Consider the following 12,726-nt stretch of genomic DNA (forward strand, 5'->3'; position numbering starts at 1 on the left):
GTGAGTTTTCTAATCTCAAAAGTTCTTTATTGCGAAAATTGATACAAATTTTTAAATCTTTTGCCAGTGTTGCTGAAATTGAAGCGTGGATGTCTTCCAAGTAAACCCCAGGACAACATTTATTCTCCAGAGTGAAAAAATGATGCAAATATTCTATTCTTTTAAATAAATGAATTTGGTGAATTTGTGCTGAGAAAATCCATAATTACTCTAAGATTTTCCATGGCTGTTTGCTTGATATCGGTGTAATTGAACTCCTTTCGGTTTTCCTCAACAGCTCCACGAAGAACTTTGCTCTCCTTTCGCAGATCAGTTAGCTTTTCCTCTAGATGAGAAATCTGGCGGTAGGATTCATTACTGCGAAGACTTTCTTTAGTTTCCCGGGAACGCTTCCGGGCTTCCTCGAGGACTCCTTCTGTAACCCGTTTTTTGTTACGTAGCTCCTCGAGGCGGGTTGTCAGTTCTGACATCTTCTCAGCTGCTTCTTCCCGAAGGCTCTGAAAAGGAATGTAATTGTATTTGTGTGAAATAATGATCACCACACTGTCCCCCCTCCCCTTCCCCTCCGCAAACATGTTTTTTTGGATAACTCGAAAACGCGTAATCCGATCATTTTCATTTTTGGATATGTTTTGGACAAAATCCAGGCAGACATTTCGTCCATACATACCCATGACCTTGAGGCTTGACTTCTTTAAGCTTTCCAAGGTCAAAGTATAAAAACGTGATTTTATAGGAAAACCCGAAAAACGTGATGCAATTATTCTCATTTTTTAATGTTTTAACAGATGTCCAGGCCGACTTTTTGTCCATACATACCTATGATGACCTTGAAAGCTTAGGTCTTTGAGTTTTTTTGAGGATAAACTTTAAATAATCCTGATTCTGTGATTAGGTATAGAGATTGTGTCTTCGGACCTTCGGTGGACCCCCCATTAGTCCACTCTGGAAATCGAAATATGATACTCGTTTCGTCCACTCCCCTCCCCTACCCCCCCAAAAACATGTTTTTATAGCATAACTCAAAAAAACGTAATGCGATCAATTTCATTTTCAAGCATATTTTAAAGAAAATCTAAATCAATTTTTTCTCCTTACATACGTTCGACCTTGAAGGTCTACGTTTTTGAGTTTTTCAAGGTCAAATTATGGAAATATATTTTTGTACTACCTTGAAAATGGATTCTATGACTTCTTTAACAATTGATGTTTCAAAGCTTGTCTAACAAGGGAAGTACTTGAGTTTTCGAAGGAATTCCTTTATGAAACTTTGCATATTATCTACTTTTGGCGCGTCATATACGAACAGCACAATCGTAAAATTGTTAAAAATTCGCTTAAAATCACGCACAGCTCAATTATAAAACGGCTTAGAATGCGCTTAAGTCACGCGCAGCTCAATCGTAAAACGGTTCAGAATGCGCTTAAGATCACGCACAGCTCAATCGTAAAACGGTTTAAAATTTGCTTAAAATCACGCACTACTTAATTATAAAACGATTAAGTATGCGCTTAAAATCACGCATAGCTGAATCGTAAAAGGGCTAAGAATGCGCTTAAAATCACGCACAGCTCAATCATAAAATGGGTTTAAGCGTAATCTTGACCGTTTTACGATTGAGCTGTGCGTGATTTTAAGCGCATTCTAAGCCGTTTTATGATTGAGCTGTGCGTGATTTTCAGCGTAATGTTAACCGTTTTACGATTGGGCCGTGTATGATTTTAAGCGCATTCTTAGTCGTTTTACGATTGAGCTGTGCGTTATTTCAAGCCCATTCATAAGAGAGTTTTACTTGGGGACTTAAAGAAATCTATTTTTGTGCAACATTTTACTAATGGGTTAATTTAAAGGACTTAAAAAATAAACAAAAATATTTCACTATTGTTTTTACTTAGTTTAAAGCCCTATTATCAAAATATATGAGTTTCGACAAAATCCTAAGCAGTTGTAAAAATACCATTTTGGCCGCCTTTTTGGCGATTCGACACACTGTGCACTGAGAAAAAAAGGGTGTGCGATTAACTTTTTTTCCTCATAACTTTAACACTTTTTAGGTGTAAAAATATATCAACATTTTTTAATGTTAATTTTACACCTTTTTAATGGTAAAATTACCATGAAAAGGGTAAATTTAACCCCTAATACACCTAAAAAGGGTAATATTTACACCGATTTTGGATTAATACTGCAGGGTAAAATTAACATTTACGGAATCTTATTTTAACTTTTTCGGATTTGTCAGTGCAAAACCTTACATCCAAATTTGAGAATCGGGAAATCTCCTGGGTTAGTTCAATTTCCTCCTGTTTCAGGGCACTATGTTGATCTTGGGTTCTCTTTTCTAGAATCTGTAGCTGACGTAGTTGAATACTGAGCTTTTTGTACTCCTTGAGAAGTCCTCCTTGAGATGTCAGATCATTCTTTTCCCCAAAAATATCCACACGGCCTTCCTTGGCCAATCCCTTGAGGCTGATCCCTTGCAGAGTCATTTGTTCAATGGCAAAAACGATTTGATTCTTCAGTGTCTCAATTTCTGGAAAAAGAAGAATTGTAGGAATTGTTTCTTGGGGAAAAAAGACATGTTACTTTGCTTCTGCTGAGCCATGGCTTGGGGAAAAGTGTCCAGGAATGCTGTCATGGTCTCATCGCGCCTCTTGAGCTCTCGATACTTGGCGTGTCTTTCACTGTTTCCTTCCTCAAGATCATGCTCCACCTGAAGAAGGAGCTCTCGCTTCTCATTCAGCTGATCCTCAGTGAGTTTCAGCTGACGAGAAAGGCTAGTGAGAGCCTGATTGTTGCTTCTGACCTCAGCAATGAGCTTTTCTCTTTCCTGAGCTGGGGACAGTCTCGTGGCTTCTTCCTCTCGAAGACTCGCCCTTTTGGACAGTAGCCCGGCTAGTTTACTCTGCAGCCGGAAAGCCTCCAACCGAGGCTGAGATGAGGAGAGGGTAGCTGTAAGTCTATCCCTATGCTTCGTTACAGACTCAATCTCATCATGCAGACTTGCTGTCTTGGCTTTTAGTTCCTCCGAGAGCTGCTGCAACTCCCGGTATTGCTGCTGCTCAGCCGGAGCCAAGGCATAGATCATTTCAGTAACTTTGTGGCGTTCCCTGGCAATATCCTCCTCCAAGCGACGATTGGCCTCCTCCCGTGCTTGCCTCTGCGTAAACAGTCCTTCCAATTGTGTCTGAACAGCCTCATTGCGCTCCCTAATCCCAGATGCTTCACTCTGCATCTGTTGACGCGAGAATCCTGAACTATACCCATCCAGGGCGAGATTCATGTCCGTCAGCTGAGCCTGGAGATTGGATAGCTCCTTGGCAGCACCTTTAATGCGTTTCTCATACATCTTCCTTGCAGATTGATCCCTATCTAGTGCCTTTTTTTCCTTGGACAGCCTATCAGTTTCCTGGGTGATTTCTTGGATTTTCATCTGCAGAATTCCTTGCCAGTACCTTCGATCTTTTACTTGCCTCTGACCAGCTGCTGTTCCCACTCGACCTGTGGCAGTTGGGAGGCCACTCAATCCATGCTGGGTGATAGGGCGCTCCATCATAGCAGCTCCTGCAAAATCAGGAAGAGGTCGAGGCAAGGGGGAGATATTACACTTTAGAAAAGTTTAGTACTCTTTACTATTGCCAAATGATTGGAAAGAAAATATTTGCTAGACAAAGGGAATATGGTAGCGGCAAATATAAAATACACCTTTCAGAAAAATCCTGTTTAGTGTAAAAACTAAATTATTTATTTACAGTAGAGTCTCGCTATAGGCCATCGCTCTATAGTCCACAATTTATCGACCGTTGATTTCAAAACACTGATTTTAAGTTAGGTTATGTTTTTTAGTATGCGACATGCATAATTATTTTAATATTTTTGGCAAACTTTATTAAGTAGTTGTGATAATTGTGATCCACAATGAAGAGAGCAAGGACAAGTACCACAATCGCAAAGAAAGTGGAAGCCGTCGAGCAATTTCAATACTAAAAATCGTTGATAATTTTAAAAAATTACATGGACTATAGTGCGACCCAAGTGTCAAATTTGAAACCAAATATGGACTATAGCGAGACTCTACTGTATATGTATTTAGTTGTAATAATAATAACCATTTTATAATGATTTTGAAAAGCATATCCTTAGTTGAAGTTAAAATAATATTTGCGCCACTATATTTTAACTATACAAAAAATTATGTCAAAAAATGTATTGTAATGAGAACCATATTATGATATTATGGTACTTCTTCGCAATAGGTCGTTTCGCTTTCGTGCTCGATCGTGTCGTACTTACTTAGCGTCGTGGCACGTCCTTGGATCAACCTTCTTCACGAGTCGTGAAAAAATGGAACGAGCCCAAACTGAAAGTATGCCTTTCTCATATCACAATCTTATGATTTTTACAATAACCATTCAACTGTAGAAAATTTAATTATAATTTTGAAAATGAAAAAAATATCATATTTCGTGTGAAAACAATATTCTTTATTACCGAAACATCACTTTGACTCTATATATATATTGCTCAAATATTAAAAGAAATCGTGTTTAATCTTATGAAGATAAATTTTCGTTATGTGATAAAAACACTTACAGTAGAGTCTCGTTATAGTCCATATTTGGTTTCAGATTTGACACTTGGGTCGCACTATAGTCCATGTCATTTTTTAAAATTATCAACGACTTTTAGTATTGAAATTGCTCGACGGCTTCCACTTTCTTTGCAATTGTGGTACTTGTGTTCGCTCTCTTCATTATGAATCACGATTATCACAACTACTTAATAAAGTTTGCCAAAAATATTAAAATAATTATGCTTGTTGCGTACAAAAAACATAACCTAACATAAAATCAGTGTTTTGAAATCAACGGTCGATAAATTGTGGACTATAGAGCGATGGCCTATAGCGAGACTCTACTGTACATTTATACCGAACAAAAATTGCACTTTACATGAAGAACCTTTTTTTCAATAAGTAAATAAAAAATGTTTCCTACGGTATCTTTTGGGAATATTCGGTGAATAGCTTATTAAATCTTATAAAGGTTTTGATTTGACTTCTTTCTCGTCCATATAGGCTTTTAAGTCGAAGAGTTCATGGCTTATCGATCTGTTATGAAACTGACTTCAATAAAGCTACTGGTTTTGATTGATTTTATAGGTTAGGCGCCTGTGCAGACCACTCTTAAAGTGAATTTTCGAACAAATTCACGCTCTTCTCAGTGAACTTGGAATAATTTTTTCAATTTGTTAATTTAAAAGCAGGATGGACCACGGATGTGTAGTCTAATTACTGCTTATATAGCCTAAGCCATGTTTGGTAGCCATTTTTAGTAAATTTCTCTATACATGCAGCTTTTTTGTTCAAAATTGTCTTTATTGGGGTTATAAGTGAAAAGTACCGGAAGTGATCATGCAAATCTTGCTCATATAACCCAGAAGCCGTTATATTGTAACCTAATTTACGGTAGTTATGCGTAAAATAAAATTTATGACCAAAAAGTGGCGTTTGGACAGTATCGGCAAAAAGGAGCAAAAATATCCGGATTAGCTTTAAAGAAATAAGCTTTTCTCGATAAATCCTTATAGGACACATTTAGTAGCTTTACGGCGTTATCACACTTGCACATTAAAATTTCAATGTGATTAACATTAATTGTCGCTTGTGAGCGTCCAAATATGTTATTTGTGTCTTTGAGTCACTTAATATTTGGGGTTTTTCTATTTATTGATAAAGAAGTGGACTTGGCCTGCAAAAATAAATTTAAATTTACCTAAAGCATAAATATTTTTCACATTAAAAAATTAAAGAGAAAATCGCATTAATTTTTCGCATTAATGCTATAAATCAATTTATATCAAATTTTGCGGTTATTTTAAATCTTAACATTTTATTGCAAAAACTTTTTATCAACAAATACATCAAATTTTGAATATAAAATTATTCAAACACACAAATTACACATTTGGACTCTCACCAGCGACAATTAATGTGAATTACATTAAAATTTTAATGTGCAAGTGTGATAACACAGTTAGAATAGATCTTTCAGCAAAAAAAAAGTTGTAGGTGACATAGGAATTAAATCTTGAAATATTTAATTTCTTATACAGAATAGCAAAATATTTGGTCACTTTTTCCGGGCACTATTTTTTTTGGAAGTGAAAGAAAATGATGGTTCAAATTTGACATCATATTCAAGCTTTCCAAAGGATTTTTTTGTAACATTTGACACATAATTTTAAAAAAAAAGCAGATCTTATAATAGGCTAAATGGACAAAGAATCTGATAAAGGGTGATTTTATAAGGATTTACCTTTTGTAAAAAATATATTAGCACGTTTCATTTTATTTTAAAATTTTATTTAAAAAAATAATTGAGGTTCTTTGAATATAATATTTATTATTAGACAATTTAATTTTAATTATTTATTTTTATAAGCATTAAGAAATTAAAAAGTTGGAGTGTAGGGGAAAGTGACCATGCTTGATACGATCCAAGCTTGATAATAACTATTTTTTTCCTATGTTAATCAATAGTTATGACTCATCGCAATATATTTCAATAGCTGGTCCTAAGCCTCACATTTCCTAAAAAAAATTAGGATCCTAGTTCTTTTTTCCTAGTTTCAGGAAGCAAAAATCAAAAATAGGCCCAAAACTGTAATTTCGATACATGATATTTCATAAGTATTTCTTAATTAATGTCGCTGTTCACGAAAACTACTATCATAGGCACATAGAGGGGTCATCAGTACTAATATGTATGTAAAAATATTTTTACTTGGTGGACACTGTTTTTGTGGGTGGTAACAAATTCATAAATTCTACTTGTGTCCATCCTATATCTTAAGAAGGGTCCATGAATGATAATTTTAATGTGGCAACTCTATCATTAGATGTGATTCTTTCATAATTACACCTATTGTAATCCTCCAATTTTATCGACAATTGACATAGCCTTCAACCCTGTTGCCTGAATTTTAAGGTTGCAGAGTGACATTTTCATGGACTCAAAGTGAAAAAATGGTTTTCGCTAGCGCCGTAATGTCATAAAAACATGGCTTAGAAAAATTACATAAAAGTGATTTTAAAACTAATAACCAGTCTTACAAACGACTTAAGCAGATAGATTAGAGTTCCGCCTAAATATTGATGTGCATTTTTTTGTATCCGGTGAAATTTTTACAGTGAAAATGAGCCTCCGAATTGTCGAATCAATTATTATACAGGAAGGCCCCGGACCCAACTTGTATAAAAATCGCCACTGAATTTCCATTTTCTTCTTGAGGAAAATCTAAGGATTTCCAAGAACTATTTGAGGTTGGATTATGAACCTAATAAGTGAGACATTTTTTTGTCATAGTGGAAGAATCGCTTCGGTTTGTGTGTTAATCAGAAAATAATCACAAACCTTGGACATCATTTTACAGTATCAAGCATGGTCACTTTCCCCTAGATGCCACAACTTTATGTAATATTTTTTATGGCTTTCAAGACATATTTATCAAAAATATGTAAAAAGAATATCAAATTGCTGTTTTGAGATCAATTACAAAAGCTGTGACATTGCTTGTAAGCAATCGCTTAAATGGCTACGTCAGGGACGGTTATTTTAAATCTTAACATTTTATTGCAAAACCTGAAGAAAATATACTTTTTGAAAAGAAACAAATACATTTTTTATTTATAAAATTAGTAATTATATAAATCTAAGCAGAATAATTCCTCAGAAAAAAATATTTTTAATGAAAATTTTGGCACAATTGACCAAAAAATCCCGATTTTTGGTCGGGAATATATTTAATAGACCAATTTGTTCATTCTCTATAGACAGCATATCGTCGCATAATTTCTATATATAATATAGAACGTGAAAATTGTGATTACAATTTCAACTAAGTTGATAAATAATTTCGCAGAAAATATTCCAAGTTCATTTTGAAAGAAAAAGACAACAAATAAGAGAAAATAATAAATTTACCTACCCTCTTGATAATCACAACCATCCTTAATTATTTTCACAGCCAGACTTAAGGGTTTTCTTAACCAGACTGTATGGTTCAGAGGACCATAAATTTAGCCATTTAACCATTAAGTCTGGTTGTGAAAACAATTAACAATGGTTGTGATAACCAAAAGGGTAATAGATATTGCATCCGATATTGCTTATCTTTTTCAAATAGTTACCAAAACCAAAAAAAATGGATGGGCCTATATTAACCATTTTTTATGGTTCACACAACCATATCTAGGGTTGTGGTATTCTATTTTTTCTAAGAGTATAGGCTGAAAATGTGTACACCACTTCCAGACACTTCTACAATTTTTATGGAAGAGCCCTTTACACTTCCAGCATTTCGGAAGACTTCCGAAAAAACTGTGATACTTCCAGTACTTCCAGCACTTCTTGCACTTCATGCACTTCTCATACTTAAGAATCAGTAATTTATTCAACATTATGAAAAATCTAATTAAAAAACTTTAAAAAATTCTCAAGAAAATGATTCAAAGTCAACTACAATATATCATTATTTGCAAACAACTACATGAATTTGAAACTCCTGTAAAAATTAAAGAAAATTATATTGCAATGAAAGACACATTTTTCATTAATAATAAATATTTTGAATAAATTTATAACCTTCAACAGAATATTTCGTCGGCGAAATTACAACAAAAATTAAGCTATAATAAATTTTAGCTTTATTTACTCCGTTTTGTTATCATAACCGAACTTGTAATTTGTCAACCAACTTTTTCGAATTAAACAGAAAAAACTTTATTTTCGGACACTCCCACTTGAAAGAACTTCCAAGCATTTTCAACTGTACACCACTTCCGACCCTAATATCTCCCCCTTGGGTCGAGGTAAAGTAACTATTCTGGGGCATATTTCATTGAGATTTATCACTCACCGAGAGCGCTTCCAATCCTCTGTCCACTGGCTGTCTGTGGAGGACCCATTGAGCTTGCTGCTGCGGTCAATCTGCTGGCTGTTCCGCTTCGCACAGAAGACGGAGGCCTTCCGGAAGTTCCCCTGAGAAATCAAATAATCAATAGAATTTAATAAAGAAATCGCTGGGATTTAATGAATTTGGCGAATTTGACTTACCGGAAAACAGTTCCAGGGCGCAAGGGGGCCAATGGTGTCCCAGAGGACATAGCACTTGAGGGAGGACGTGAAAAATCATCCATTTCCGGGAGGAAATATTGGGATTTTTTTTCTAAAGATTTGTGGTTTGCAACGGTCGTCTTGGTAACTTCTGCAAAAATGGCGGGAATTCGGAGTGTTAAATTGGCGCCATGGCAGATAGCGCTAGTGTTGTTCAAGCAGTATTGGCCATCCTACTCGCACTAACCAGATGGTATGAGAGTGAGAGGAAGCACTGGAGGTGCAGCTGGAGTTCCCTCATCTTGCAATCTCTTGCACGCGGGCTTCAGTTGGTTGTTGCATGGCGATCGAGTTAGACGTATGTTGAGGAGTCTCGTGCATCTGGTGCAGTCTTTCATCACTGTGGGAGATTTGCTGCCCAGCAGGGCTCAGAAAGTGCCAAAGAAGTGTCCCAGTGAATAAAAACGCGGAAATATTGCATAAAACCAGTGATTTATTCGTGAAAAAGTGAGAATCTCAGTAACCGCCAAGGTTTTTGTCACCAGTTGTTAGTGCAGCGTCATGTTCTAATTTTAAATCGCAAAAAAAAACAGCGTCTGGAAAGACAAATAAAGCCAGTGAACTTTCCTTTGAGAACCAACTCTATTCCAACTGAAGACATCACGAGCAAAAAAAAAAGAAGTACAAGATTCCAGGATGAATGGACTATCGGCAATGGATGAGGAAGACGGAGAGATCAGGAGCCCCATGAAACGATTCGGATCAACCAGGAAACTAATGTACTTCAACAGTAAGTCGCCAATGATCATTAATTGTCGAGACACACTTGAGAGAAAAGATCGTCTGGTTACAAGTTTGATTGCATGCGACACAGACAGTCTCCCGAGAAGTTCCTCCTGGGACGTTTTTAAGACTCCCAATCCCAAGCAATTGAGCGTAATTAAAATTGGTCGCGTGGGAGTACAAGAAGCGTCTCTGGGGGGAACAGGAAAGAACACCAGGGCAATCACTAAAAAAAAAAAAGGTGTTCAGGGACAAAAGGTGAACGAAAGAAAGAAAAAGCAGGTGGTGTGCTTCTTGTCTCGCCACTGACATTGAAGCACAACAAGAGAGTGCTTCTTCGAGAGCCCACTCCCAAGATCCCCGGCCTCTCTCTTGTTTCCAAACCAGATAAAGAAGCAGATGTTCCCATTGTTCACTCACATCTCTTTGCTTTGACTCCCCATTCTCTCACATTTCCTCAGATGTATTCTTCGGCTGAGATGTTCTTCTTGAGTGAGATTAGTCACAATATTTCCAAAAATTAATTTTGTGCTAAAGTTAGAAAATTGTGGGGGGAAAACGAAAGACTTCTTCTGTGAGATGTTTGGCGCCAAATTTTTCACAACTCTAGCTCAATATGTACCGCGCACAGAGTTTTCGCTCTTATCGTTTTGTCAGACAATAGATTAAAGAGCGTTGACCTATAAGATTCCAACCTAAGATATATGTATATACAAAAATATTTACTAGGGTAAATTAAGCTAATTCAAAACCTGTTCCAAATGGAAATTTTTCGCTACTCCAAATGGAGACGTTATTGTTTTCATGATAAATACAGTACTAAATTATTATATTCATATATTTTCTATACTACAGTTTCATTATTTAGTTAATTTTGCTCCAAATAAAGCGAAAATCCATTTATATTCACAAATTTTGATTTGTTCATTTCTCAGAAAAATTAAAAGTGTACCTTTTCATCATCGAATTTTTCATCAATCGACCATGTTTTCCAATGAAAAACACAATTAAGTGAGTATTATTTATTCGTTTTGTTTAACATATATGTCATATTTCTGGCTAATTTTAGTTAAATTAAGTGGTAATCTTTATTGTTAACGGTACGTGAAGTTTTCAAATGAAATAATTACCTATTTCGTGAGCAAAAAGGATTTTTCTGAAGTATCTGCAAATGCTTCAATACGAAACCCCGGAAATATGATTTTTTGGAGAGATTTTCTTATTGTTTTAGATGGGAAAGGAGAAAAGACCAGGAATAAGAACAAATCCTTCAATCAAGAGCAACTCAACAAGGTTTTGGAAGTCCTTCGTCGTGGTTTCATTTACACTGTTTGTCTCCAATTAGAAACATTCCCTTGTCTCCATTTGGATTAATATGTTTCCAATAGAAACATTTTGCACTCTTATATTTTTCTTGTATTTAAGAAGTTTTCAAATTATACCTAAAGAATTTTCAATAAACAGTAATATTCTAGAAGAGTCAAGGAGCAAATTTATGTAATTTTCTTCAGAAAAAAATATGAACTTAATGTGTTGAATCTTCTGTCAAAGTTAAAGCATCTGGAAATGGTTTTGAATTAGGACATTTACCATACGCTAAAATATTGTGTGGCTTATGTGTATTATTTTTTGCTAATAATTCCGAATGTAATACCGCCTTCAGACCTAAGGCTTCAGCCCAGTTCCCGGTGATCTGAAAATTCGAAAATACAACCAATTTCATTGGTTTTTCGTGATTTAATGGATCACTTTCCCATATTGTCCAATTTTAAGTGAAAATTTTCCAAAAAATCTTGATTGATAAGAAATTAAAGAGGTTAGGCCATATGGCTAAGACTTAGGTCTGAAGCCCGTATAAGGTAAAAGACCTAGATAAACTGGGGTTGTTTCTCGAAAAGGCTCAGCCTACAAAATTTGGTAGTAAAGGATTAGGTGAAGGAAATTTATGCAAAGGACTGTAATCGATGATTCTAAGCCCTTAGATTAGATTTACATTAGATTACAGTGAGGGCGATTCCAATTAAATTAACCCTATTAAGGGTAAAATTAATTAAGACAGTCCGTTTTTCGGACAAACTCCATTAAGCAAGGCGGCCCTAAACTTGATAAGTCTCCACCAGACAGCACCGTTTTACCTAGCAGCTTTCTAAGCACTTGCATACGACAGTTTGGGATCGATAAATTTTTACTGGAAAATTATAAAGCTATTCTTAAGGATCAGCCTGAGTCTATTTAAGACCCAAGGCTTATTAAATTTTAAATTTAGAGAATAACGTGGAGAGAAGAAAGAAAAAATGTTTAGAGATATTGTTTTTTTTTTATTGGGGGTCATCGCAGACTGGAAGTCGATATCTCTTACCGTTTAAGCTCCAGAACAGTGACAAGTTGAAAAAATGACGATTATACCTATACAGTATACAGTGCCCGCTTCGTTATTCGGATGATTGGGAGACAATATAACAGATGTCCGCTTCATAATCCGGATGGTTTTTTGAATTTGTTCAACGTCTCGAAAATATAATACAGTTTCAATTTCAAAACACTGATTTTAAGTTAGGTTATGTTTTTTAGTACGCTCCATGCAATGTTGTCATAATTATTTTAATATTTTTGGCAAACTTTATTGAGTAGTTGTGATAATTGTGATCCATAATGAAGAGAGCGAGGACAAGTACCACAATCGCAAAGAAAGTGGAAGCCGTCGAGCAATTTCAATACTAAAAGTCGTTGATAATTTTAAAAAATTACCTGGACCAGAGGCGTGCAAGAACCGTTGAAACCGAATAAACGTCAAATGAAACATGTACGTCAACGGTCAAAACGCTA

The 12,726-nt window shown here is 35.5% G+C and overlaps 3 protein-coding genes across 3 annotated transcripts in view; 2 read left to right on the forward strand and 1 right to left on the reverse strand.

Annotated features, from left to right (window-relative positions):
- Positions 1 to 198, forward strand: part of LOC129803226 (xaa-Pro dipeptidase) — a 70,766-nt gene extending 70,568 nt beyond the window's left edge. Inside the window, exon 10 of the mRNA XM_055849672.1 lies at positions 68 to 198. Within this exon, the coding sequence (XP_055705647.1) occupies positions 68 to 104 (37 nt within the window). The 3' untranslated portion in view covers positions 105 to 198. The remainder of the gene's footprint in view (positions 1 to 67) is intronic.
- Positions 2 to 9,465, reverse strand: LOC129803214 (intraflagellar transport protein 74 homolog). The gene is made up of 5 exons (XM_055849646.1): positions 9,118 to 9,465; positions 8,921 to 9,042; positions 2,588 to 3,565; positions 2,257 to 2,534; positions 2 to 497 (listed from the first exon to the last, which is right to left on the reverse strand). The coding sequence occupies exons 1-5, from the start codon at positions 9,198 to 9,200 to the stop codon at positions 162 to 164; spliced, it is 1,797 nt and encodes a 598-aa protein (XP_055705621.1). The 5' UTR covers positions 9,201 to 9,465; the 3' UTR covers positions 2 to 161.
- A 348-nt stretch (positions 9,466 to 9,813) lies between these two features.
- The window catches only part of LOC129803186 (SLIT-ROBO Rho GTPase-activating protein 1-like), a 75,809-nt gene continuing 72,896 nt past the window's right edge, over positions 9,814 to 12,726 (forward strand). The window contains exon 1 of the mRNA XM_055849576.1: positions 9,814 to 9,907. Within this exon, the coding sequence (XP_055705551.1) occupies positions 9,814 to 9,907 (94 nt within the window). The remainder of the gene's footprint in view (positions 9,908 to 12,726) is intronic.

This window comes from Phlebotomus papatasi, chromosome 2 (assembly GCF_024763615.1).
Source record: "Phlebotomus papatasi isolate M1 chromosome 2, Ppap_2.1, whole genome shotgun sequence".
NCBI lineage: Eukaryota > Metazoa > Arthropoda > Insecta > Diptera > Psychodidae > Phlebotomus > Phlebotomus papatasi.